General features: G+C 39.8%; 1 protein-coding gene across 2 annotated transcripts in view; it reads left to right on the top strand.

Annotated features, from left to right (window-relative positions):
- The window catches only part of Plch1 (phospholipase C eta 1), a 196,636-nt gene that overhangs the window by 24,484 nt on the left and 148,796 nt on the right, over positions 1–23,356 (top strand). Inside the window, exon 1 of one of the 2 annotated variants that reach the window (XM_029537860.1) lies at positions 18,198–18,312. The exons of the other annotated variant lie outside the window; for it this stretch is intronic. Coding sequence (XP_029393720.1) covers positions 18,270–18,312 — 43 coding nt within the window. The 5' untranslated portion in view covers positions 18,198–18,269. Of the gene's footprint in view, positions 1–18,197; positions 18,313–23,356 lie in introns of those variants that run through there. 2 annotated transcript variants of the gene reach the window in all.

The raw sequence follows: 23,356 nt of genomic DNA, 5'->3' as shown, positions 1-23,356 counted from the left end.
CCTAAGTGAGTCTGAAGAGTCAAGTTGACAATGGCGGTTAGCTATCACGAGGAATGCTATGTTCAGGGCCTAATAGTGAGCACTGCTCGCCTGAGCCCTTCGGAAGTCTTTGTAGTAGTTCATCCCATTGTTTGGATAGAGGAACTAAGGATTAGAGGTTTTGAAGTGGAGATCTGGTGTTCAAACTCGGATCTTCAGGACTCCACAACCCCAGTGTTTCTGTCCTATCCAGTCTATCATTCCGTTCTGAGAGATAAGTTCTCAGAACTCTACCATTCAGCTACAACCCTGGGCCTTGAGAGGTTTGAAGTCCATTCAAGGGTCCTTGCTCTGTCATTAGCCGGTAGTGGATGAACTTGAACAAATTAAGACAGTCCTTCAGGCTTGTAATTCTCCCCTGTGTCTCCCCTTGAAGGTAGGAACAGTGAACTTCCAAGGTAGGGGCAGTGAATTCAGTGAGCATGCTGGCCTGTTTCATAGTAAGGGAGTGTGAAATAAGTATTCTGGTCTTGATAGGTTTCAAGGTTATTTTCTAGTATCTTAGATTCCTTTGAACTATCTCTGGGAGTAAAAGTTTTTACATTTCTGTGAATGATTTTTCACCAAACACAAGATACACAAGGGGGCAGTGTCGCATTGAAAATGTGAGTTGGTTACTTTTCATGGTTCAAGAATTACTTCTCAAAGGGTTTAGAAATATTAAATCCTCTCAAGATTAAGAGACTCAAAGCCACTTAGAACCATGATTTCGTTCATTTGTAATGCAACTAGTGGCTTTAAGAACTGATTTCTGATAGGGAAAGCCATCAGACTTGGTTTCTTTGCCTGAACTGATTTAGTGATTGAGGACTGAAAGACACCCTGCTCATCTGTTTGTGGGAACTCAGCACTTGGCTGAGGTAGGAACAGTGAATTTACCAAGTGTGTTGGTCTGAGTCAGGACTCAACACCTGTGAGGTAGGAACAGTGAAACTATCAAGGTAGGGGCTGTGAGTTCAGTGAGCATTATGATCTGTTTCGTGGTAAGAAAGTGCAAATAATAATATTTGGGCAATTCAATAACATGGAGGGAGGAGGGAGGTTGTGGGGGGTGGGGAAGGGGACGAGCCAGGGTAAGATGAGGTGAAGAAATGTTTATTTGGAGAGAGGGGCTTCTAGAGCAGGCATGCTCCTTAATCAACGTTTGCTTACCAATTGGCTTTTTTGTTTATGTTGCTGACAGTTATATAACCAAGTCAACTATGATAAAGAGAGAGAACCCTTTATATCACAAAATGAAAAGCATCATTCCACACATACGATAGCATTTTGAAATATGTCCATTTGAATGAACAAATGTCATAACATTTTCCACAAAGACTTGAGCAGTGTTCCCAGGAGATAAGAACTACATTAAAGTGGGGATTTGGTACACTAAGATTCTGAATAAAAGTTGAAAACGTAGCATCGCTCTTCATCAAGTTCACTACACTCATTTTCTGCTTATAATGGCAATGTCGTCTCATTGGAGTCAATTTAGAAAAATTACAGACCAAATTGAAGAGACTCCTTAATCCAACAAACATCTTTCTTTGCCCTGAATTGTTATCTGTTTGTTGAGTATTGACACAAACTGGAGTCACCTTGGGAACAGGAAACCTCAAATGAGGAATTACTTCCAGTAGACTGGCCTGTGGGCCTGTCTGAAGGGCANTTTCTAGATTGACATGGGAGGTGCAGCCTGCTATTGGCTGTTCTGATTCTGGANAGGTATAAGTCAAGTAGCTGAGAAAGCCAGTAAATAGTAATCCCCACGGTTCTCTGATTTATGGTTCTGGCTTTCAAGGTTCCCGGCTTGAGTTCCTGCCTTGGTTTCCCTCTGGGATGGATTGTAACATGGAAGTATAAGCCAAAGCAACCCTTCTTAACCAGAGTTGCTTTGGGGCGTGGCGTTTATCACAGTAACAGAAATTGAATTAGAACTCTGTTCTTTCATCTTTGTAACACTGCTGGTGCAGGAATAGGAAAAGCTGGCAGATGTCTTGTAGCTGAAAGATGAGCTGGTAGATTAAAATAGTTCTATATTCAATTATAAGAGAGACACAGTTAGGAATTATAAATATTTTGTGTTTCTACTCTCTCTTTGTCCTCATTTCTATGTGCATGTGTGTGAGAGTATGACTGTGTGTATGCGGATCTTTTCAGAGGCCGTAGAGAGCATTGGATTCCCTGGAGCAGAGTCAAATGCTCTTGTGAACTGCCTGAAATGGGTGCTTAGAAGAGATCTCTGGTCCTCTAGAAGATCAATCAAGCATAACTACTGTGAGTGATGTAACTAGATTTACTTGTATTAGTGTCTTCCCCCTAAGGCTCATCATAGGTGTTACAAAGAAACAGTGGCTTCCAGACATGACAGGATTGATACACATATGAATTCAGAGACTGTGATGGCAAAAGTTTAAGCCAGACAAAATGCCAGCATGGAGAATAGGGTGGGGGCAGACACAAAGTCTTGTCACTATCCAGAGGCTGTTTGCAATTGCTATCTAGTTGGAAAGGGAAAATTAGTTTTTTTCAATGGAGCTGCACAGGGTATCTCAACCACACTTCAGGGAAGGCTTCGTATTCAGGAATAGTTGGCCAACACAAAAGGACTGTGTGTGTGTGTGTGTGTGTGTGTGTGTGTGTGTGTGTGTGTGTATGTATGTGCGCGCGTGCATGCGCCCGTGCTTTATGTTGTGTTTTGGTATTTTTTTAATCTTTCTGTTTGTTAATTTTGATTTTTTTTTTCTTTTAGGGAGAACATGGGTTGGGAGGTGGGGAGGATCTAAGAAGAGTTGGGAAAGGGGAAAGAATATGATCAAAATATAATATGACTTTTTTTTTTTCCCTCTGAAAGTAAAAAGAAGTGTTAGTAACATCAGCAGGTTTAAATAATACCAAAATAGCTAGGCTATACTTAACTGTCAAACCCTAAGCCCTGCTTTGCCTGTTGATGGCTGAAAGAAGGCAGATTCATTTGTCTCTGCCTCTCTTCTCAGGGTGTGAAGCCTAGGTCCTCCAATTTGGTACATGGGCAAGAGATAGTGGAGCTGAAGTCGTTCAACTTGTACCTGGATATCTGCTTACATGTGATTGGCGCCGAGTGATCAGGACCACCAGTTCTAAATATTTAGTTCCACTCTCACCTCCTCTGTCACCAAGAGTTCATGAGATAGAGAATTCATTGTCTCCCTTTAACATTATCACTTCTCTGTTGCCATTTCCATCTCTAGCACTTGTATTCTCTTGCCTCTGAGGTACGAGGGCAACTTCCCCTATCTATTCTTATAATCCCATGTTTCCTCACTTGAGTCTTCTCTGTATTTCCAAGGCTGTAAAAGATAGGTGGAGTATGGGGTGTTGTTTTCCTCTCTGTAGACTTCTCCTCTTACTTTTAAGTGGCAGATACCCCCAGCAGCCTATACCATAAGGTATCCCTAAGTTATTCTTCTGTAACACATCCCCTGACTGGCTCATGAGTGAGACATGCCCTTCAGCATGCCATCTCTGCCACCCTGGACACCCAGGATAAGGGTCTAGGTTTGAATGGCTCTCTTATATCTCCTGGTAGCTTGTGATTATCTTTTGGTGTTTTAGATTAGGGTGACTCCATGTCCCTAAACACTGGCATTATTTACTGTGTCTGTTTTTTGTACTGTTGTATACCTGCATTGATCAGAGCCAGGCAGTGATCTGTCTATAAAAAATTTATGTTGAGATGATTCAGCCTCTTATTTATTTATTTATTTATTTATTTATTTATTTATTTATTTATTTATTTATTTCAGGAATCTAATTCAGTGAAAGCTTTTGGCTGGGAAACCAAAGCCCTGTGATTTCCCGGCTGAGCTTTCTTTGACAAGGACATTCACACTGTACAGTAATACAGGGGATGAAAAGTCCCTGCTGAGTGCCTAGCAAAATGACAAACCAAAGGTCTGGATGTGTGGGCAGCCTGGCTGGGAGAGAAGGTGCAGAGTTCACTTTTAATTATGTCAAACAAGTCTGTCACCTTCAAGAAAGATTCTTGGCTAGCCCTTTCCATTAGATTATTCGCTTTTCTTTTCTTTGATGCCTTCGGCCTTTTGGGGCGTCAGGCAACAGAAAAGGGCTGTGATCCTTTCATCCATCTACACTTGGGAACCCCAATTTCCTAATTACTCAATTAGAAGGAAGAAATAGTGTGTTTAGTACAGTCAGCTTCTCCTTCAGACTTGCAGACTTCTCACATGTTAAGTGGTTACTAAGTGAGAATTATTTCCCTTTAGACCTGTGCCACACAATTAAGCCTTTATTCTTTAAGCTGCATTTCCATAATTATAATTAATTTTCCTCTGCTCTTTCATTTTCCCAATTGTCTTTCATACTCTGTGCCTAATATATGCGGAGATTGATAGAAAGATGAGACGTCTCTTCACCAGTGGACTCTGCGTCCTTCTAGGGCACCATAATTATTTAATTTAGCTACACAAATGATCTGGAGTTTTTCCTTAGGCCACAATAATAATTATTAGCGGTTGCATTTGTAATCATGAAAACCTCTTATCTTCCATCTGTCAAAACAAAGATGGAAAACTGCAGTTTGTCCCTTTATAATGTGTAAATGAAAAGCCATCTCAACAGAAATATGATGTGTTTGTATTAGGGATTATTCCTTTCAGCAAATTTGTTTGTGTTAATTACCAAATGCAAGCTGTGGGGTTCAAAGGGCTATCCAGATTGTCTTCATTTAAAGTCCACAATGGGAAGTAGTTCAGCCTATGTTCATAACTATAGTTCCCATGTATATGCTGATCACATTACAGCAAGTTCATGCCAAACTGAGTCCTTCTCTTGGCCTGCATCCCGATCTGCCCCGTGCTTACCTGATGAGCAAGATGATATACTCCAACTTCTGTATCAAGTGTCAAGTATCAGGATGTATCAAGTCTGGAGAGCTTCCCCTGTCCTGATAGCTGTCTTGGCAACTCTTGTCTTCCCCTTCACATGCTTCACTGATCTTTGTTCTTGCCTACAAAACCCCTCCTTCCTCTAGCCAACTTTCTGTATTTCTCTCTCTCTCTCTCTCGCCTTCATTTTCTCTTTTATGTTTATGTGTGTGTAGTATGTATGTGTGTGGGCATGCATGTATGTGTATGTGGACTAGCAGTTGACATGAGGTGCCTCTGTTACTTGCTCCCCACTTCAGTGGTGCAGGGTCTCTAGGCACTGACTTGGCTGGTCTAGCCAGCCATCTTGCCTTAGGGGATCCCAACTGCTGGCATTATGGCTGCCTGCTACATCCACCCATCTTCTAGGTGGATGCTAGGGATCCAAACTCTAGTTCCAACAAAATACCACAGATAGCATTTCCTTACTTTATTTAACAGGGGAGATAAGTACCATCTGCTATATCAATCATATTTCTGGACTTGTTGAGTTTGGTTTTTATCTTTATGCCATAGAATATGTGGTTCTGTGACTATAGGCCTTCTTTTCTTTGCTTGGAATTTTGCCATAGGAAACCCAGGAGTGACCAATAAGCCTGCCACTTAAGGAGAAAGTCTCTCCTCAGAATCCTAGTATACCTTATTATTGCAAATGTGCAGTGACTCCAAATGAACTAAGGCAAAATTATTTCTGTGAGAACTCTTGGGCTGTTCGAATTCATTTAATAACACTTCCTAGAGGTCCCATGTTGGTTATATAGGTATGTGCTTCATTCAATTCCGAAACTGGAGTTTTCTCTCATTAAAATGGCACTATTAGTAAAGGCGCTTAACTGGGGCATTTTGCATGCCATTAAAATTCTCTGCAGTGTGAGTCTTAAATGAGCTTGTCTGTGGGGCAGTTCTTCCCGCAGGCAGCGTGGAACATACCATGACAAGGGCACCGGCTTCTCAGTGTCAGCACAAAGACGGTCTGGCGAACATGCAGAGAGTCATTGAACAGCACAGGACTTCTTCGATAGTTAAGAAGACGCACTTTTATGTTAGCTGAACAAGAAAAATGTTTCCATCTATGTCCTTGTCATCTCAGAATCCCGAGCAGCATGAGAGCACAGTCTCAACTTCCGGTCAGCAGGATCCCTCTAAGACATAGACACTATGTGGGTGGAATACGTGTAGAATTTATGAAAACTTTGTTTCGTTTGGTACGCGAGTGACGCGTTGTCACAGCTCTTCCTGTTTTATAAAGTATAGTGGCTTATGCCCAACTAAAAGGACATATTGTTTCGTGTCCTACTTTCTGTGCCAACTCGAAATTGAACATCAGTGTCTATTAGCAAATGGCAGTTGTTTGGAATAGTGCCATTGCCAGCTTTCCTGGGTTGTTTTAGCAAAGCAGAAAGAAGCTTTTTTTTTTTTTTTTTTTCTTTTTCAGTCGAGGAGATTTGTAACCAATGCTTTGGCCAAAGGACCCCACTCAGGGACATGGTCTGGAATCACCCGGGGAAGCAAAAAGCCAAACACAAAACCAAAAATGTTCCTCCTTCCTCTAGCTTAGAGGTTTGGCTGTTACTAACATGTGGTATAGTTGGGTAGCTGTGGAATGAGGGCATTTCCAGAATTGCCCAGTTTATCCTAGGAGGTAGCTCATGCAATTCTAGGTTGAGAGGATCAGACCTATGGCTATCAATGTAGATTAATAGCGGTATTTGTTTGCTTGTTTGTTTGTTTACTTTTTTTTGATACAGTTTTTCTGTGTAGCCCTGGCTGTCCCAGAGCTTGCTGTATAGACCAGGTCAGCCTTGAACTCAGAGAGATCCCCCTGCCTCTGCCTCCAGAGTGCTGGGAGTAAAGGCCTGTGTCACCAAGTCCAGCTCTCTCCAGTCTCTGCTGCAAGTGAGATTTCAAGATTCAAATGTTGACTAAGAGTGGAGAGAGTCAGCACTTTCGTCTCAACCCTGAATCTGATAGGAAATGATCAACTCCGTCCCCTTCTAATGTCCTGCTGACTGCTCAGTTTATGTGAGAAGCAGTTCTCATGATTTCCTCTCTCTTTTGTTGTCTTTACTCCCCTCTAGCCCATGCATGCATGTGAGCATGTGTGCACGCGTGTGCATGTCTGTGTGTGGGTCTGTGTCCATCTGTCCATATCCTTATCTAGCTTGGTAAATGAGTTCTATACTGTCTTTGCCTTTCTATTTTGTAGAACAATTTGATCCTAGTGATTTTCCTTACAGAGCACACAGATTGGCAGTGAATCCATCTGTCTTCTGTCTTGGGCTTCCTTCCTTTCTTTCTTCCTTCCTTCCTTCCTTCCTTNCTTTCTTTCTTTCTTTCTTTCTTTCTTTCTTTCTTTCTTTCTTTCTTTCTTTCTTTCTTTCTTTTGGAACACACTACGGTTGCTTCAATCTTTTTGCTTCTTAAGACTGTTTTATATCTTCTAGATTTAAATTTGGTAATTTATTTGTGTTTAGGTTTATATCTTTCTCTAGTTAAAATTTTTTTTCCTTTTTTCTGAAGGGGCGTTTTTTGAGACAGGGTTTCTCTGTGTTGCCCTGGCTGTCCTGGAGCTCACTTTGTAAACCAGGCTGGCCTTGAACTCAGAGATCCGCCTGCCTCTGCCTTCTAAATGCTGTGATTAAAGGCACATGCCACCACTGCATGGCATCCTTTTTTTATTTTTTATTTTTTTGAGGTTAGAATATAATTACATCATTTCTCCTTCCCTTTCCTCCCTCTAAACCTTCTGCTTGCCCTCTTTCAAATTCGTGACCTCTTTTTCCCACTACTTGTTGATATATATGTATGTTATGTATGTATACATATGCACACATATATATGTGTACACACACACACACACACACACATATATATATGCAACCTGCTTAATATTACTTGTATGTATATGTTTTCCAGTCTGACCATTTGATATTGGATAACCTAGTAGTGTGCTCTTCTCTGTGGAGGAGTATTTTTCAAAGAGCTCAGCATTTCTTAGCTGCTGCAGTTTTCTGTGTATGGTTTAGGCCTCATAGGCTCCCCTTGGTCTTCTTTAGTCCACCTATTTCTGTGGTCCTTGTTCAGATCATGTTTCGACAGTCATATTGCTGAGACTTGATGGGTGAAGCTTCTGACATCACTGCAAGAGAGCCTCAGAGCAAGCTTTCTGATCCTCTGGCTCTTACAGTCTTTCGACCCCTTCTTCTGTACCAATGTTCTTAAAATTTTTTACTTCTTGTTTTTCAGGTCTGACCTGAAACTTGTTATGTAGACCAGGTTGACCTCAAACTTGAAAGTGATCTTGCTTTTTCCCCCCCAAATGCTGAGATTAAAGACACATGTTATGGTATTTGGTTTTTTTTTTTCTTTATTGAAACATTAATATAGTACTCCTTAGTTTTGTTCTTGATCCCCGGTATTCTGTCTTGGCTTGGTGGAGCGGGTTGAAGGTAATTACTGTGCTTTTTATTTTGTACACTGACTTTAATTTTATTTTAAATCTCAAAATCCTTGTTGATTTTTTTCTTTTATATTACTGTTTAATCTATGTTGCTGATTTTATTTTTCATTTTTCTGATCTTATCTTCTTTTGCTGGCATCCTTCTCTATGTCTGGGATTGAATGCATCTGTTTGTATTCTCTTTGTGGTAATTGATCATTGTATGTGTGCATGTATGGATATCTTTGTAGTAGATGTTGGGTGACTCTCAATGCTTTCCAATTTATTTCTGGAGGCAAGGTCTCTTGTTGAACCAAGAATTGGTGAATTCTACCTAGTCTAGTTGACCAGCGTTTTTCTGATATGACCTGTCTATGACTCCTGAGTAGTAGGATTGCAGACAGTTACCATACTTGTCCAGCATTTATGAGTGATCTGGAGGCTGAACTGGTCTTTATGCTTGTGTGACAAGCACTTTATCCATCAACCATCCCATAGACCACTGACCATTACAATATTTTTGTTTTTCAGGTTTTTTTAAAAAAAATTTTAATTTTATGTGTATGTTTTGCTTGCATATATGTTTATGTACCACATCCGTTCCTGGTGCTCATTGTGGCCAGAAGAGGGCCTTACCCTTTTTAGAGCTAGAGTTACAGACAGTTGTGAGTTCCCATATGGGTGTTGGGAATTAAATTTGGGTCCTCTGGAAGAGCAACAAGTGCTCATAACCACTGAGGTATCTTTTCAGATCCTATTATTATTATTATTATTATCATTATTTATATTTATATTTATATTTATGTGTGCATGCCATGCCACATATGTGGAGGTCCAAGGAGTAGGTGCCCTTCTTTCACCTTTATATGGGTTCTGCAGTTCTTAGATTACCAAGTTTGAAAAGCAGGCACCATTATCGGCTGAGCCATTTGCCTGTCTCCTGTTGATCATTTTTACTAGTAAATGTTTGAAATCTCCATCCAGTGTTGTTCCTCTTTCAGTCTATTTGAATGTAATAGTTGAAGAATTATGGTCTTTTGGGAGAGTCTTGTTGCATTGCTTTTTGTATCTTATGTGTGTTTTTGTGTTGGACATCTCTCTGGATTTTATTCTGGGCTCTTCTCATCAAAGTGCTCACTCTTGATGGTTCAGTCCTGAACATCATTCAGGAAAAGAAAGAGCTGTGATAGCAGCAATGTCAAACTGTATAAGATAGAGAAACAGACTTAAAATCAGGTAAAGCCTACCCATGTCACCAATGATCAGGAAACAGAAAATAGCAGTGCAGATGCAGAGTATGCTGCAAACTTAAAATAGGGAAATAATGATGTGAAGGGGGGCAGAGGAAGGGGGAAAATAGGGGAGAGAAGCAGGGGTAGGGCTAAGGGTAAAGAAAGGAAGTCAAGAAGGATATGGCGAGGAAGAGAGTGAGCAAGAGGTCAGAAAATGCCCCCAAATGAGAAAGTTCAAAATCAAAATTACATAAACATCAGACGAGAAATAAAAACTAATGATAAAAACTAAGATGATAATAAAAGCAAAAAATAACACTAAAAGTGTTTAACAAAAGGGAAAAGGGGGGACGTACATGGAGCAAAAAGGAAAGGTGAAATGTATATCTTTCTGCCCGGTCCTTGAAACCCGGAATCTGCTGAAACTATGAGGCGAGGCTGTCAGTGGATCCTGCTAGCTCTTATCTTTCCAGTGGTTTATGGTGGGGTTGATTCTGGTTGATGCCCTTTAGAGCTGCCTTTATTTATGTAGTTTCTCTTCAGTGTCCACAAGAGGCCTCTTTTGGCTCTAACTATTGGCCCTGCAGTATTTGTGTTGGGTAGATTCTCTTATCCTCACGAGACTCCCAGTTTATACCACTGAACTGGCTGATGCTTTAGATGGGGCTGCCTCTCAAGTGGTGGAAAGTGGGAAGCAACCATAGCATTGAGATGGGCGCAGGCAGAAGACCTGCCTTCAGCATTGCATTTCAGCTCTCTCCAGCTCCCTAGCAGTAGAGAGCAGATAGGAGGGTCCAGAATTTTATCTACCTACTGAAGCCAGGCTATCAAACTCCAGTGACATTCTCAGTTGATGAAATGGGCACCAAGTCACTGGGCAGGTTATGTGCTGAGCATCATTCAACCTTGTAGGGTTTAGTTAATTCTAAAAGCCAACAAGCTGCCATTCCAATCCAGCTGCCCTTCAGGATCTGATCAGGATATTACGGTAGGTTACATGAGTTTTCAGTAGGATAAATTGTGTAGGTCTTTGCATTTTCAAACTCTTAGTAATGACTTCTTTATAGAACTAGAATATACAAACATACCTTTTTTTTTTTTCTTTTAAGAACATCAAACTGTTGTAGATTGTCTGCATATGGCCAGGTGAGCAAGGAATCTTCACCATTCTAGTCTCATGGGTCTGAGTACTGGCTCTGGCTTATCCTTCATTGCAGTAGACTACAATGCTGTGGGGCTATCCTTACCTAAGAACACTCAACAGCACCAGCTTTTGTGTCTTTGTAGCTAAGAAATTATAATAAACTGCATGGAGCAGGATTCTGAACTTTACAAGTAGAGTAATATAATCCATGCAGCACTTATATCTAGTAAGTGCTATTTTATAATTTGGAGTGTTGACTGCATGAATTCAAAAGATACTTAGACCACTTCATATCTTGGGATAAATATTTTAAAGTCACTGCTATAAAACAACAGATGCACAGCTTCTGTGGAAGATGGCCCTTTGAAGCAGGCCCTTTCTGTGTCTATGTGGGCAAGTGTTCAGGTCCTCCTGAGTTATGTTGGTTGGGGACAGATGGTTGTTTTCCGAGGACAAACAGCTAGTGTCAATCTTTTCGAGACTTTTAAAATGGTATTTGTTTTTGCTTGAGCCCTGTGAATCTATCTGAGAAATAATGCTTTTATGTTTCCTATTTTGATCTTGTTATATTTCTAATTCCTTCTCCCTTTGCTGTTTCTCTTAAATTATATAATTCAGTGAAGATATTTAATATTCAGCAGCTATAGTCACCATGTGTCTGATACTAGCAACATACAGTTCTTTCTTGGCTAAAGAATATGTTCTGCATGTGTCATAATGCTAAATTATTTCTAAATTATATTAATATGAAGGGGTAAATGTTATTGGCTTTCTATTTTATAATCATTAGTATTCATGAAAATGCAATATTTTTCTCTTTTCTTCAAGGTCTTTAACAAAATTAGCTTTTATAACCATTTTGTGCTAGTTGACTATCAATGTAGAGAACAAATGAAGCAGAAAATTAAAATACTTTTGATGTTTTAACTTTAATATTAATCATTAATCTGTACCTCAAAGCTACTTCTATCATCAATAACTTTATTGCTTCAGAAAGTACTTCTTGGTGTCTTTTTAAAAAAACGATCTATTTTTATTTTGGTTATTTTATGTGTATAGGTGTTTTGTGTGCATGAATGTGTACCATGTGGTGCCCCTCGGACTGGAGTCACAGATATGTGTGCACAGGGAATTGAACCCAGTTCAAATGTAGGTAAAGTTAATGCCAATAAATCCCCTTAGGTTTTTAAAAATCCTTTTATTTTTGAAAAATTTCTTATCTAAAAGGTTTATTTTTTTAATTTATGTGTATATGTACATCTCTGTGTTACATACATGTGTGTGTGTAGGTGACTGTGGAAAGCTAAATCCCTGGGAGCTAGAGTTACAGATGGTTGTGAGCTGCCTAATGTTGGTGCTAGGAACCAAACTCAGTTTCCCAAGAGCAGCAAATGCTTTTAGTTGATAGGCTATCCCTCCAGTACCAAAGATTTTTAATTTTAAACCGCTTTATCTCTCTAAGAAAACATATATAGGAGAACAGCACCACATATATAATTTAATTTTTTGTTTTGAAAAGTTTTGTTTTTGTTTGTGAAAGGGTAGTGTTATGTAGCCCAGGCTGGCCTATAAGCAGTTCTCTTGCTTCAGCCTTCTGAATGCTAGGTCTATGTGTGTGCACCACCAAGCTGAACAAAAATAGTTATTGCTTATTTTTTTAAGTGTGTATGCATGCGTATGTGTATTTATGTGAGTTTGTGTGTCTCTCTTTCCACTATTGTATGGGTATCAGGGATTGAGCTCAGGCTATCAGGCTTGCGTTGTTGGTTGGCAAGTGCCTTTTCCTGATGAACCAGAATCTTGCCCATCCACGTTTTCAGTTTTTGACTTGCCTGTTTATATAGGAGAAGGAAAATTCCAAATATGGAGTAAATGTTAAGCTTCCTAAATACTACCAAGTTCTTAAGATTGGAAAAAGCTTTGCATGAATGTAGCTTGGTCCCATTCTCCTTTTGTCATCTTGAAATTGTGTTCTAAGTGTGGGGAGGATCCACATTTTTGCTTTACAACAGAGTAGTAGATTATGTATCCAGCTCTGCGGGTAGTACTACATACTAGCTAGGAACTTTAAATTTGTTATTGTAGGCACTGTTGTGGATATAGAAACTGAACCTTATGGAGAAATAAAATAATTTGACTGATGTTGTTGAGTTACTTGGAGGGACCCAGTTCTTTCCAATTTCATATCCTATGGCTCTGACATCAATTCCAACAACTCCATACTGTTTACCTCTTCCCATAGCACTTAGTCTTTCTGATTTAGTGCTGCCCAGTGGTTTCTCTGTCCCTCTATGGTACCACAGGTCTCTATCAGAAACTTCTGGGCTGAGATGCAAGTTAGAAGTTTGTTTGCAAAGTGTCAATAAATGACTCAGTTTGATTCCAAGGGAATGCTATAGCGGCTTCTCCTCTTCTGTCAGATTTATGGAGAAAAGACTGGTCTATGGTCCTTCTCTTGTTTATTCTACAAGCTAGAAAGATCCTAGCATTTGAGACTTGCTTTCATCCTTTGGCATCTAGAACTTGCTTTATATCACAAATCTTCCTGAGAACCTAGGAAAAATATCTGGATCTGTGTTTTGGTGGCAAATTTTTGGGATCTCAGGACTTTCTGGTCCCGATCATCCTTCTGAGTTGTTGGGGGCATAGGTCAACAGAGTAGTCACTGTCCTGAGTAGTTCTTATTGCTGCTGTGCCTTACCTTCCTGCCATGGTGTCATTAGAAAGAACAGAAAATCAATTAAGACAGTCCTGAGAGAATAAAGTAAGGAGAAGGTGAAGTGTTGTAATATGGAGGAGAGATGCAGCCACAAACATTGAAATCTGTAAAAATGCAATGCCATAGTTGCTGGGCTGCTCATTGCTATTTCAGCAATGGTGAAGGAGTCTCGTTTTCTTCTCAGAAGGGCAATTTAGTAACCACTCTGTGCTCCCAATGGGTCCCATGCCCACATCTGCCTGAGAGCTATCCAAATTTATGAATGAAAGACTTCACACACACACAGACCCACACACAGACACACACACAGACACACAGACAGACAGACAGACAGACAGACACACACACACACACACACACACACACAGGCATGCACAGGCACGCACACATGCACTCTCACCAGTTAATGTTAATATACCTTGACTAGCTTAAGGGCTGGACAGTTCTAATCCTCCTCAGCTTGCAAAGACTCCCCTCCTGTCTTTTAAAATCTATTTTATCTCTGCTACCCCAAACACAGTGGGGGAAGTGACCCGTGTGGTTCTTCACTAAAACCCTTCCTTTAATGGTCACATTTTGTTGTGATAGCAATCTTTCAGGCATCACGGATTAGGCTTTTGAAAGGAGTGACCCTTCCAGTCCTTTGGAATAGTTTTGGCTCTGTAAGTCAGCATAGAGATTTGTATTCTTAGAAGTATGAGGTCAGCAGAAGGCCCTCAATATTGCTGGGGTTGTGGTAACACCAATATTCTGAAGCAGCCTCAGAATTTGGACCTTCCTAGCCAGGTCTTGATGTTGAGTGGCTTGGTGAGACTTCCAGAAACTTTTCTGTATATTGATGTTCGGTGAATCTGGTTGGCTTGTTTCTTTTCTTTTTCTTTTTTTTTTTTTGAGACAGGGTCTCACCATGTAGCCCTGGATGGTCTATAATTTACTGTGGAGAACAGGCTGGCCTCAAACTCACAAGTGATCTGGCTGTTGTTTTTTTTTTTTTTTGTCCCCTGATTGAAGCTAGGATTAAAGTGTGTGCTAACACATTTGGCCTCTGGGGTGTTTCCAGTGCCCCTTGTATGCAGAAAAGCTTTATTGACGGAGACTCTTATTGCCCCAGGTCCCATCAAAAGTTCCTGTGAGGTGATTGGATCATGATACCACTCACATCAACAATATTAGGGGGCAGAGCCTATCGTGAGGAAGAAAGTATTGGAGACTTTTCTTGAAGCATATAGCTTGTTCCGGACTTTTCATTTGTTTTTTTCTTCTAGGCTTTTGGGGTGAGCAGCTTTCTCTCTGCTATATCCTTCTACATGTTTCTGTCTTGCTGTAGGATTAAAAACAGTGGAGTCGCTGGGCAGTGGTGGTGCACACCTTTAATCCCAGCACTTGGGAGGCAGGCAGATTTCTGAATTCGAACCCAGCCTGGTCTACAGAGTGAGTTCTAGGACAGCCAGGGCTATACAGAGAAACCTTGTCTCAAAAAAAACCAAAAACCAAAAACAGCAAACAAACAAACAAGAACCAGTGGAATCAGCTGACCATGGCACCTTTCCGCCCCTTGAGGTGTTTTTGTGTCACAGCATTAACAGCCTAGTGTCTTACCTTTCTTTCCTTCATGACCCATATTATGCTTGTATACCTCTTGGGATCAGTCTGCATGTGCAGTGTCCTCAATAAACATTACCAGACACTAGAAGTTTGCATTAGGATGGCTATATATTTCCGTCCTCATTGAATATACATATGTAGGCCCTGTTTGACTGACTGACAGCAAAGATGTTCTGGGCAGTTAGTATTATTTGCCTTTCAGTGGACTCAGAGATGTAGGGTTAGAGCATGAAAAAGATGGTCTGATTTAAGTATTGGGTATGATCAGTGGTTAGTGTGCAGTTTTAGCAGCAGTGTGGAGACTGGTACCACCAATGTTTTGTTCCTAGCTTCCCCACTCTCTGTCTGGTTCTTCTTCTCAGTGAAGGAGGAAAAGGGGCTTCTGCATTCAAGACAAAGTTGCATCTCAACCGCTGTTGGGGCAAGCTTGAAAATCTGCCTCTTGAAGTTCTGAGATTCTAATTAAAGTTTGAGCTCTTAGGGAAGATTTATTTTAATTTATGTCACTGTCAGCAGCCATTAGAGATTCCCACGTGCCTACCTGTCTCTTGATAATTTACACTCATAAGAATGGATGGGAGAAACCTAAGGAGTGGATGTTGAGTTACAAAGTCTGGCTATTTTTATTTATATCTCCGTATGAATTTGAAAAGTCTGAATGCTAATAGAATTTTCACCTCTCTTGAGACACCACCAAATGCAATTCATTTTATGTGCATTTTATGTGCTCACTTAATGTGAGTCTGGGTATCTTCCAGAACCTGTGAGCAAAATCCTGCCTTAGTTCCCAGTTGCTTTCTTGGTTTGCTTCGGATGAATTTTACCTTGAATTATATTGATTGACACCTTCATCATTGCCCGCACAGAGCCTGTAAATTTTTATACTAACCTATAAATTTTAAAGTGGAACAGTCAATAAACGTTTCAGAAAACAATAAAGACATCTTATTTTAAAGCCAAGTGTCTTGAAGGCGAGATCAATAAATCATCAATGAGATGTCACTTCAAAGAGGCTTGGGCTGAAAGTGGTTTATCTCTGTCCAGTGGAATGTCACAGAATTAAATATGAGTAGCAATACTCAGCCTGTTTAGAGATTTAGATGCTTTCAAATGGGTAGCAGCTACTATCTATTGATATATGTCAGGTTTTTAGTGTGGGGACGCCCAAACTGTTTTTGTTTTTGTTTTTGTTTTTGACAGAGATGAACAGTGTATAGGGTGTGCTCTTTGATTAAAATGTACGCCTAGATCTGTCCGGTGATAAGGAATGGGTGTCTAACAGGCCCTCCTTTTAGCTTTTCTCAGCATTTGTTCAGCAGCCGTTGGGTGGAGATATGCATCGCACCCCTCCAGGTCTTTGCTTGTCTTTTGTATAAGATGAACCTGTGAATGTTCAACATTTTAATTAGTCAAGAAGTGTGATTATTTCTGAGAAGTCTCAAGCTTTGGAATGCATCCTGTGTTCAAAGTTGTGGTTGGATTAAGCCTTGAAGTCTGTTGCTTTTCTGCATGGAATTTCAAGTAGAATAATAGTGACGATAATCTTACTATTCTAAAGTCTTTATGGATAAATTCTCACTGGAAAATTTTGAAGTAGGATGTATTAACCCACCAGTTGTACAAATGAAGAAGCCAAGGAACAAAGAGCTTAAGTAATTTTCTGGGTCACATAGCTAGTTGGGGGCAGCAAAGGTTTGTACATAGACCAAGACCTCTGAACTGTTCATTTCTATTTTGTATAATTGTGTGTATGGATGTATGTTAGGCTGAGTCCTGCAAGAAGGATATTCTGATTATGAGCACCCAAATACCTTTAGCCTTCCAATGAGATTCTTAAGATAGTGAGATTTGCAATCACCAACCCTTAGCGAAAGGGCTGCTGGTGGTAGAGGCACTGGCTGTAATGGGAATGTAGCAGGGGTCAGCTCTGTTCTGTGCATAATTGACATCCTTTGCAGGGGCCACAGGTGGGTAAGGTGAGTTGGAGTTAGAGAGGAAAAGATGACAATAGGGGTTAGTCACTAGAAAAAAATTCTGAGAGTAGTAGGATTACTACTCAGGGTGGAGAGACCCAATTCAGATGTTTGAAAACAAGACAATAATAAATTGCTTGCAAATCTGCCTAGCTATGTATCCAAAGAAATTGATTAAACTTTCATATGTATATATATATATATATATATGTATATATGTATGTATATATGTATATATGTATAAACTTTCATATGTGTGTATATATATATATATATATATATATATATATATATATATATATACACATATATATCTCCCAGGGAAAATGGTACTATAGTAGTAGCTTGTTCACTAATTCCTGATTTCTTCAGACCTGTGCTATTTACCTTGTGATTTTTTTTTTTTTTAACCACACAGCAGAGATATAGCTCCCACTGAATAGATGATGTTTTGAGACTAGCCTCCTTCCTTTTAAGTTGGAAACAGTTTAGTCATTTCTGTAACCATTGCTATGGTTGTGTGGAATAAGGCAAAAAGCCATAACAATTTGAATAAACGTGCACTTGCCCAGACTGGAACAAAAGTAGCCTATGGTGCGGAAGACGGTATGCATATTATTTCTTAATGGGAGTGTTTGCCTCTGCTGGAGTGATGTTTGCTTCCAAGAGCATGCATATAGTCTGCGCTTGTGCCTTTACGTGTCTCTGTGTGTGCATGTTCATTTTCTGCATTCAGCCTGCGTCACTCCTATGGTAATCAGTCTCTCCCAGTGACCTCCCGTAGGTGAGGAGGGTTTCTTTGATGGTTAAAGACCTACAGTTCCCAGACATTAAATGTGCATAATGCCTTCAGGGCATTAAACACTGCACTCCCTAAGCATGCACGTCTCCTAGTCTAAGTAGGCACAGCGCCTGCATTCCCACAGTAGCGGCAGGCAGAGCAGTTGCTTCGAGTGTGCTTATCTGGCTGCGCTGTGCACTTTAGGACAAAGTTCTACAGTCATCTCATGGATTTCTTTTCTCTACATTGTAAAACCTGGGCTGTGACGATGTCATCATGCCATCAGAGGCAGCATGAGCCAAGTGCTTGGGGCTGCTAAGGATTTCTTTGCCTTCTCCCCTTTTGGAGATGTGTATCAGAAAAAGGCTTTGCCTTTAGAGAAACATTTTATTGCTTTGGCCAATAATGTGTAGCAATATTAAATTTAATGGCAGACCTTGAAGTGTATAAAAACTTAAGTCCAGAAAAAGGTAAGACTCATGCTACTAATTTTAAGGTAAGTTAATAGCTCTGGTAAAAGGTGGCAAGTGTTTCTTATTTTATTTCACATTTAGTTAAAGATTTATTTGAACTGCTGATTGATTGAAATATTTGAGATGTGTATTTTAATCTTAATTGAAGAGGTGTTTTTGATTAGGTCAAAGTGTTTTTTCCTTGTAAATGTATATTTGTACAATGGTAGATGTGCTTCCTGACAAATTGAAAATGCATCATTATCATAAAGTGGTCTGTGAGAAAATAATTTGTAGTCTTAGGTTGTAGTCAAAGACTATAAATCAAGGACACAGACACGTTAAAAATTTCATGTGTTTGATACAAACTGTTGGTTTTGATTTAAGTATTGTCAAGTCTTAATCTCTGAATTACGATAGTTATATTTTAACTTTCTACAATAATATAGGGAAGTGATTTCAAATATGTGTCAATTAAAGATAGTCAGACTAGAGAAAACGTTTAGCTTTTTAAAATGAATTGGCACGAGTGCTCAGCATAGATAAAATGGAGGCAGAATCCAAACAGAATGTCTGGAGAACCTGTGAGCTCCAGGAGCTTAAGGAAAGTAGGAGTCAGACATTTGGAACGCACGGAGATTGTTCTTCATATTGAAAGAAGTGCTGCTGTCTGCTCAGACAAACAAGTGACGTGTCAAGAAATGTCTTCTAAGCCATCTTCAAGTTGAAATTCCTGTGTCATCCAGATTACTGAGGTGCGTTGACTCAGATGTAACTTTGCCGAGCCTGTGCTCTGGTTAGGAGCCAGTCTGGAGGTTGTTGCTGGCCTATGGGAGTCACTTCAGCATGCTGTGCTCCTGTTGCCAGCCCTGGTGCTTGCTTTTTATTCAAAAAGATAAATTGTATCATCGTCGATTCCTTCATATACCTGAATGTTTCAACTCTGAAAAGGAATCTTTATTCAGAAATAGAGTAGGGATTGGTTTACTTGATTCCAGGTCGTCCCGGGGATTCCCATGTAAAGTTGTGCAGTCATGTGTTCAGTAACTCTCCTGTTTGCAGTGTCTGAGTGACAGGCTTTGTGTCATATGCCGTTAAGGTTCCATAGTTTATAACTGTCCTGGCAGTAAAGAGAGTGACTTCTGTTCCTCCCACCACATACTGTGATCTCTAAGATTGAAGTCCACATAAACTCTAATTCTTAAACATCATAGATTTTGGGTTATTTTTTCCAGTTATATAAACTTTGAGAGGTAATTTAAGGTGTCATTTTGGACTAGATATTGTCAAACATAGTCTTACTAGTGTTTTTGTTTTTTTTAATTAAGCTTTTTGGTGTGTTACTTAAAAGATTTTTTTAAAGTTTATTTTAATAATTTGTTTTTGCTAGACAAAATAAATAAATAAATAAAGATAGATAGATAGATAGATAGATAGATAGATAGATAGATAGATAGATAGATAAACTCTTCACTGAATCCATCCTGTTTAAAAAATTTCCCTGTTGGTAGCAAGGCCACTTTTGAAGAACTATTTCTTATAAATCCCAGGCCAGTTTTAACAAGGACAGCTTAGGTTATGCAGAGTATGTAACATTGATAGAGTCTGAATTCTCGTGAAGTCTAAGTTGCCTTTTTAAATAGTGACATCAGAGGAAGTGGCTTTAGTTGACAGTGGGTTTAGTTACAAAGTTGAGAAATGTTCATTTACAGGCAGAAAGATCAAAGAGACCCAGAATTTTGGTGAAAGAGCTTCAATTCTTAAGCTCTCTTATTAAATGTGAAATGCATATTTGTACATTTGTATTTACAAGCATATTTATTTTATATTTGTATATTTGTATAAATATACTTGTATTTGTTGCATGCCTAGACAATTATTGTCATAGTGGCTTTGGATATCGGTTTAAAGCGCTGCTTTGCAGGGCAGTAAAGAGGATTATGGTGCAACATCCCTAAAAATACTTGGAAAGTGGAAAAGGACTGTAGACATAGAAGACAATATAATTAAAAAGTAGGAAAATGGGCAGCGGGTGACATGAGGTGGTTCATTTGGCAAAGGAGCCTGCTGCCGAGCTTGACAGTCTGTGTTTGACCTCCCAAACCCACATGGCAGAAGGAGAGAAACAAGTCCCGGAAGTTGTTCTGTGACCTCCACTCATATACTGTGGCACACATATAGACACATGCATGTGCGTACGCGAATGTGTGTGTGTGTGTGTGTGTGTGTGTTCAAGAATGAGAGAGAGAGAGAGAGAGAGAGAGAGAGAGAGAGAGAGAGAGAGAGAGATTGAGATGATTAAGGAAAATGTACATTTCATCTCCTTTAATAGAAAGGAAACTATTTGTTCTGGGGATACCAATGAAAAGCTCTTCGACCTAGAACTTGAGTACCATCTGGTAATTTTCCCTGTGGCTTAGTAGCCTGCATGCTAGTAGTATGCACTCTGCATAGCATGCCTGTAGAAGGGCTGATGTCAGTGTAGGAACAAGTCCTAGATTTCTGGAGTCAAGAGAAACCATAGTAGTGTTCCTCATTCATAAACAGATAACAGGCATGGAGGCTACACATCTTTCTTTTGTAAACACAGCAAATCTGCAGTTAGGACTAAGCCCTCCAATTTCTATCGCAGATGGAACTGCCCTTTTCACTTGATCAACTGTTGACTTTTAAGATATGCAAATTGCTATGGTCTTTGTGATGTCAGTTATGTTAACACCATTAAGCTCCTAGCCCCAAACTGCTATTTAGAGAGAGGAAACTGGAACGTCTTGGAAGATTCTTCTTAAGAAACGATTTCTTAGTATTATTATTAGTATATGTGTGTCTGTGTCTGTGAGTGCAGTTATATGTGCATACCACAGCACACATGTGATTCTACAGGACAGCTTTCAGGAGTTGGCCCTCTCCTGATCACTGTGAGATCCTGGGTTTCAAAGTGTCATTGTTACACTCTTCCTGCTGAGCCATCTCATCCTTCCATTTCTCCCCTTAAATATTATTTGTTGTCTTGTAGAATTATTATCTGCTAATAGTGAATTAATACCATCAATAGTGACATAGGGTGTTCTTGTCAAAGTACTGGCTAGGGGTATGAAGATGAATGAAATTATTTGCCCCTTACAGGACCTGCTGATCTAGTACACAAACATGCTCAGAGCCCCATGATAGAGTGGGACCTGTCACAGGAACTTGAGTGTGGCAAAGTCAACATGAGATTTTTGGGGATGATGTTTAACTGAGCTTTAATAAAGAGTAAGGAGGATTAAAATAAGGAAGATTGCAGCAGGTGGAATGCAAGGATGGGAGCTCAAGGAGAACTCAAGGCTGGGCAGTAGAATACAGATATCTGGGTAGAATCTAGTTTTAGAAAGAATTCTGAAAGCAATTTAGAGCCCATCCTGGTTGAGATTACTGTCATTATGATCAAATATCATGACCAAAAGCAAGTTAGGGAGGAAAGGGTTTATTTGGCTTACAGTTCCACAGTGTAGTCTATCATTGAAGGAAGTCAAGACAGAAACTCAAAACCTGGCAGGCATCTGAGAGGCAGGAGCTGATGCAGAGGCCGTGGCAGAGTACTGCTTACTAGCTTGCTCTCTATAGCTTGCTTAGCCTGCTTTCATACAGAACCCAAGTCTAGCCCATGGATAGCACTACTCACATAGGGCTGGGTCCTACCAATTCAATCACTAATTTAAAAAAATGCCATGCAGGCTTGCCTACAGCCGGATCTTATGGTCACATTTTCTTAACTGTGGTTCTTTCCTCCTAGGTAATTTTAGCTTGGGTCAAGTTGACATAAAACTACTCAGCACAGAGCCCAAGGGCGGAGAGAGTGGGGGTGAAGACCAGTAGACTACCTCTGGTGTTTAAGGAGTAGGCAAGGCCAGGTATTAGAATAAAGACCTGGTAATCCAGGGTAAGGAATTTAGATTTTTTTCTTTTTCTTTTTTTTTTTCATTTTTTTTTTTTTTTAAAAGAAGATTTTGAATTGAGAGGTTAATCAGCCTAGTTCTTCACATTTTGAGACAGGATCTCACAAACCCAATCTAGCATCAGTGCCACTATGTAGCCAAGGAAAGCCTTCAACTCCTAATCTTGCTGCTCTATTTCTCAACTTCTGGGATTACAAGCAGGTATCACCATGTCCAGGCAGAATCTAGTTTTAGAAAGCAGCCTGAGGGCAATTTAGAGCACAAGGCTGGAGGGGTGGAGTTGGAGACCAGTAGCTATCTTCTGGGGTTTGTTAGCTCAATTATCTCTCATAAGAATACACTGGGCTTTCATCCATATTACTGACTTTGTTCCTGACCTAAGCTGTCCTTAGAGCTTCTTCTGGGTAGATTTGTTGTCTAGGATAAGATGGCCTCACAGGAGTAACTGTCTGATTAGACAGTTCACACTTCGTTCTAAGTTCATGATGGAACTTATCTGTTTAACAGAATTCTGCCTAATTGTGAGTTTCTCTGTTTTTTACAGTGAGAATATTGGAAAAACATAATTCCCCTAAGCAGTCAAGATAACATTTCATCAGGTTCTGGTATTTTAGTTTGAGTGTTAATTCTATTGGTTGTAAAAATCCATCCCAAATATTTTTTGTTTTTGACTGTGACCACCAGGCTAGCTAGCCCAAGACTTCTGGGTGGTTCTCTGTTGCTACCATACCCCACCTCCATTTTTTTCTTATCCAACATTTTACATGGGTTTTTGGGTTTGAACTCTGCACTGGCAGAACTTTTACCACTAAGTCATCTCCCTGGTCCTCTTCTTACTTGTCCTTAGTAAACAAACAATTTTTTTGAACCTCTTTTCACGTGCTTTTCTATTCTAGCTGAATTTTAATTTTCGAATTGCTTATCCAGTTCCATATGTAATCCAGTTGAAATTGTTTTTTTCTTCTTATTGAATTGAATTGAATTTATAATTAACTGAAGGGGGATAGCCTGTGGATATTGTACTTTCCCTTTCAGGAAATTTAAATTCTGGAATTTTCAGGAAGATAATAGAATTTGTTATATTTTAGGTTCTCTCTCTCTCTCTCTCTCTCTCTCTCTCTCTC

The sequence above is a fragment of the Mus pahari genome, chromosome 4, assembly GCF_900095145.1.
Source record: "Mus pahari chromosome 4, PAHARI_EIJ_v1.1, whole genome shotgun sequence".
NCBI classification, from domain to species: domain Eukaryota; kingdom Metazoa; phylum Chordata; class Mammalia; order Rodentia; family Muridae; genus Mus; species Mus pahari.
This window is presented reverse-complemented; position numbering and strand designations above follow the sequence as displayed.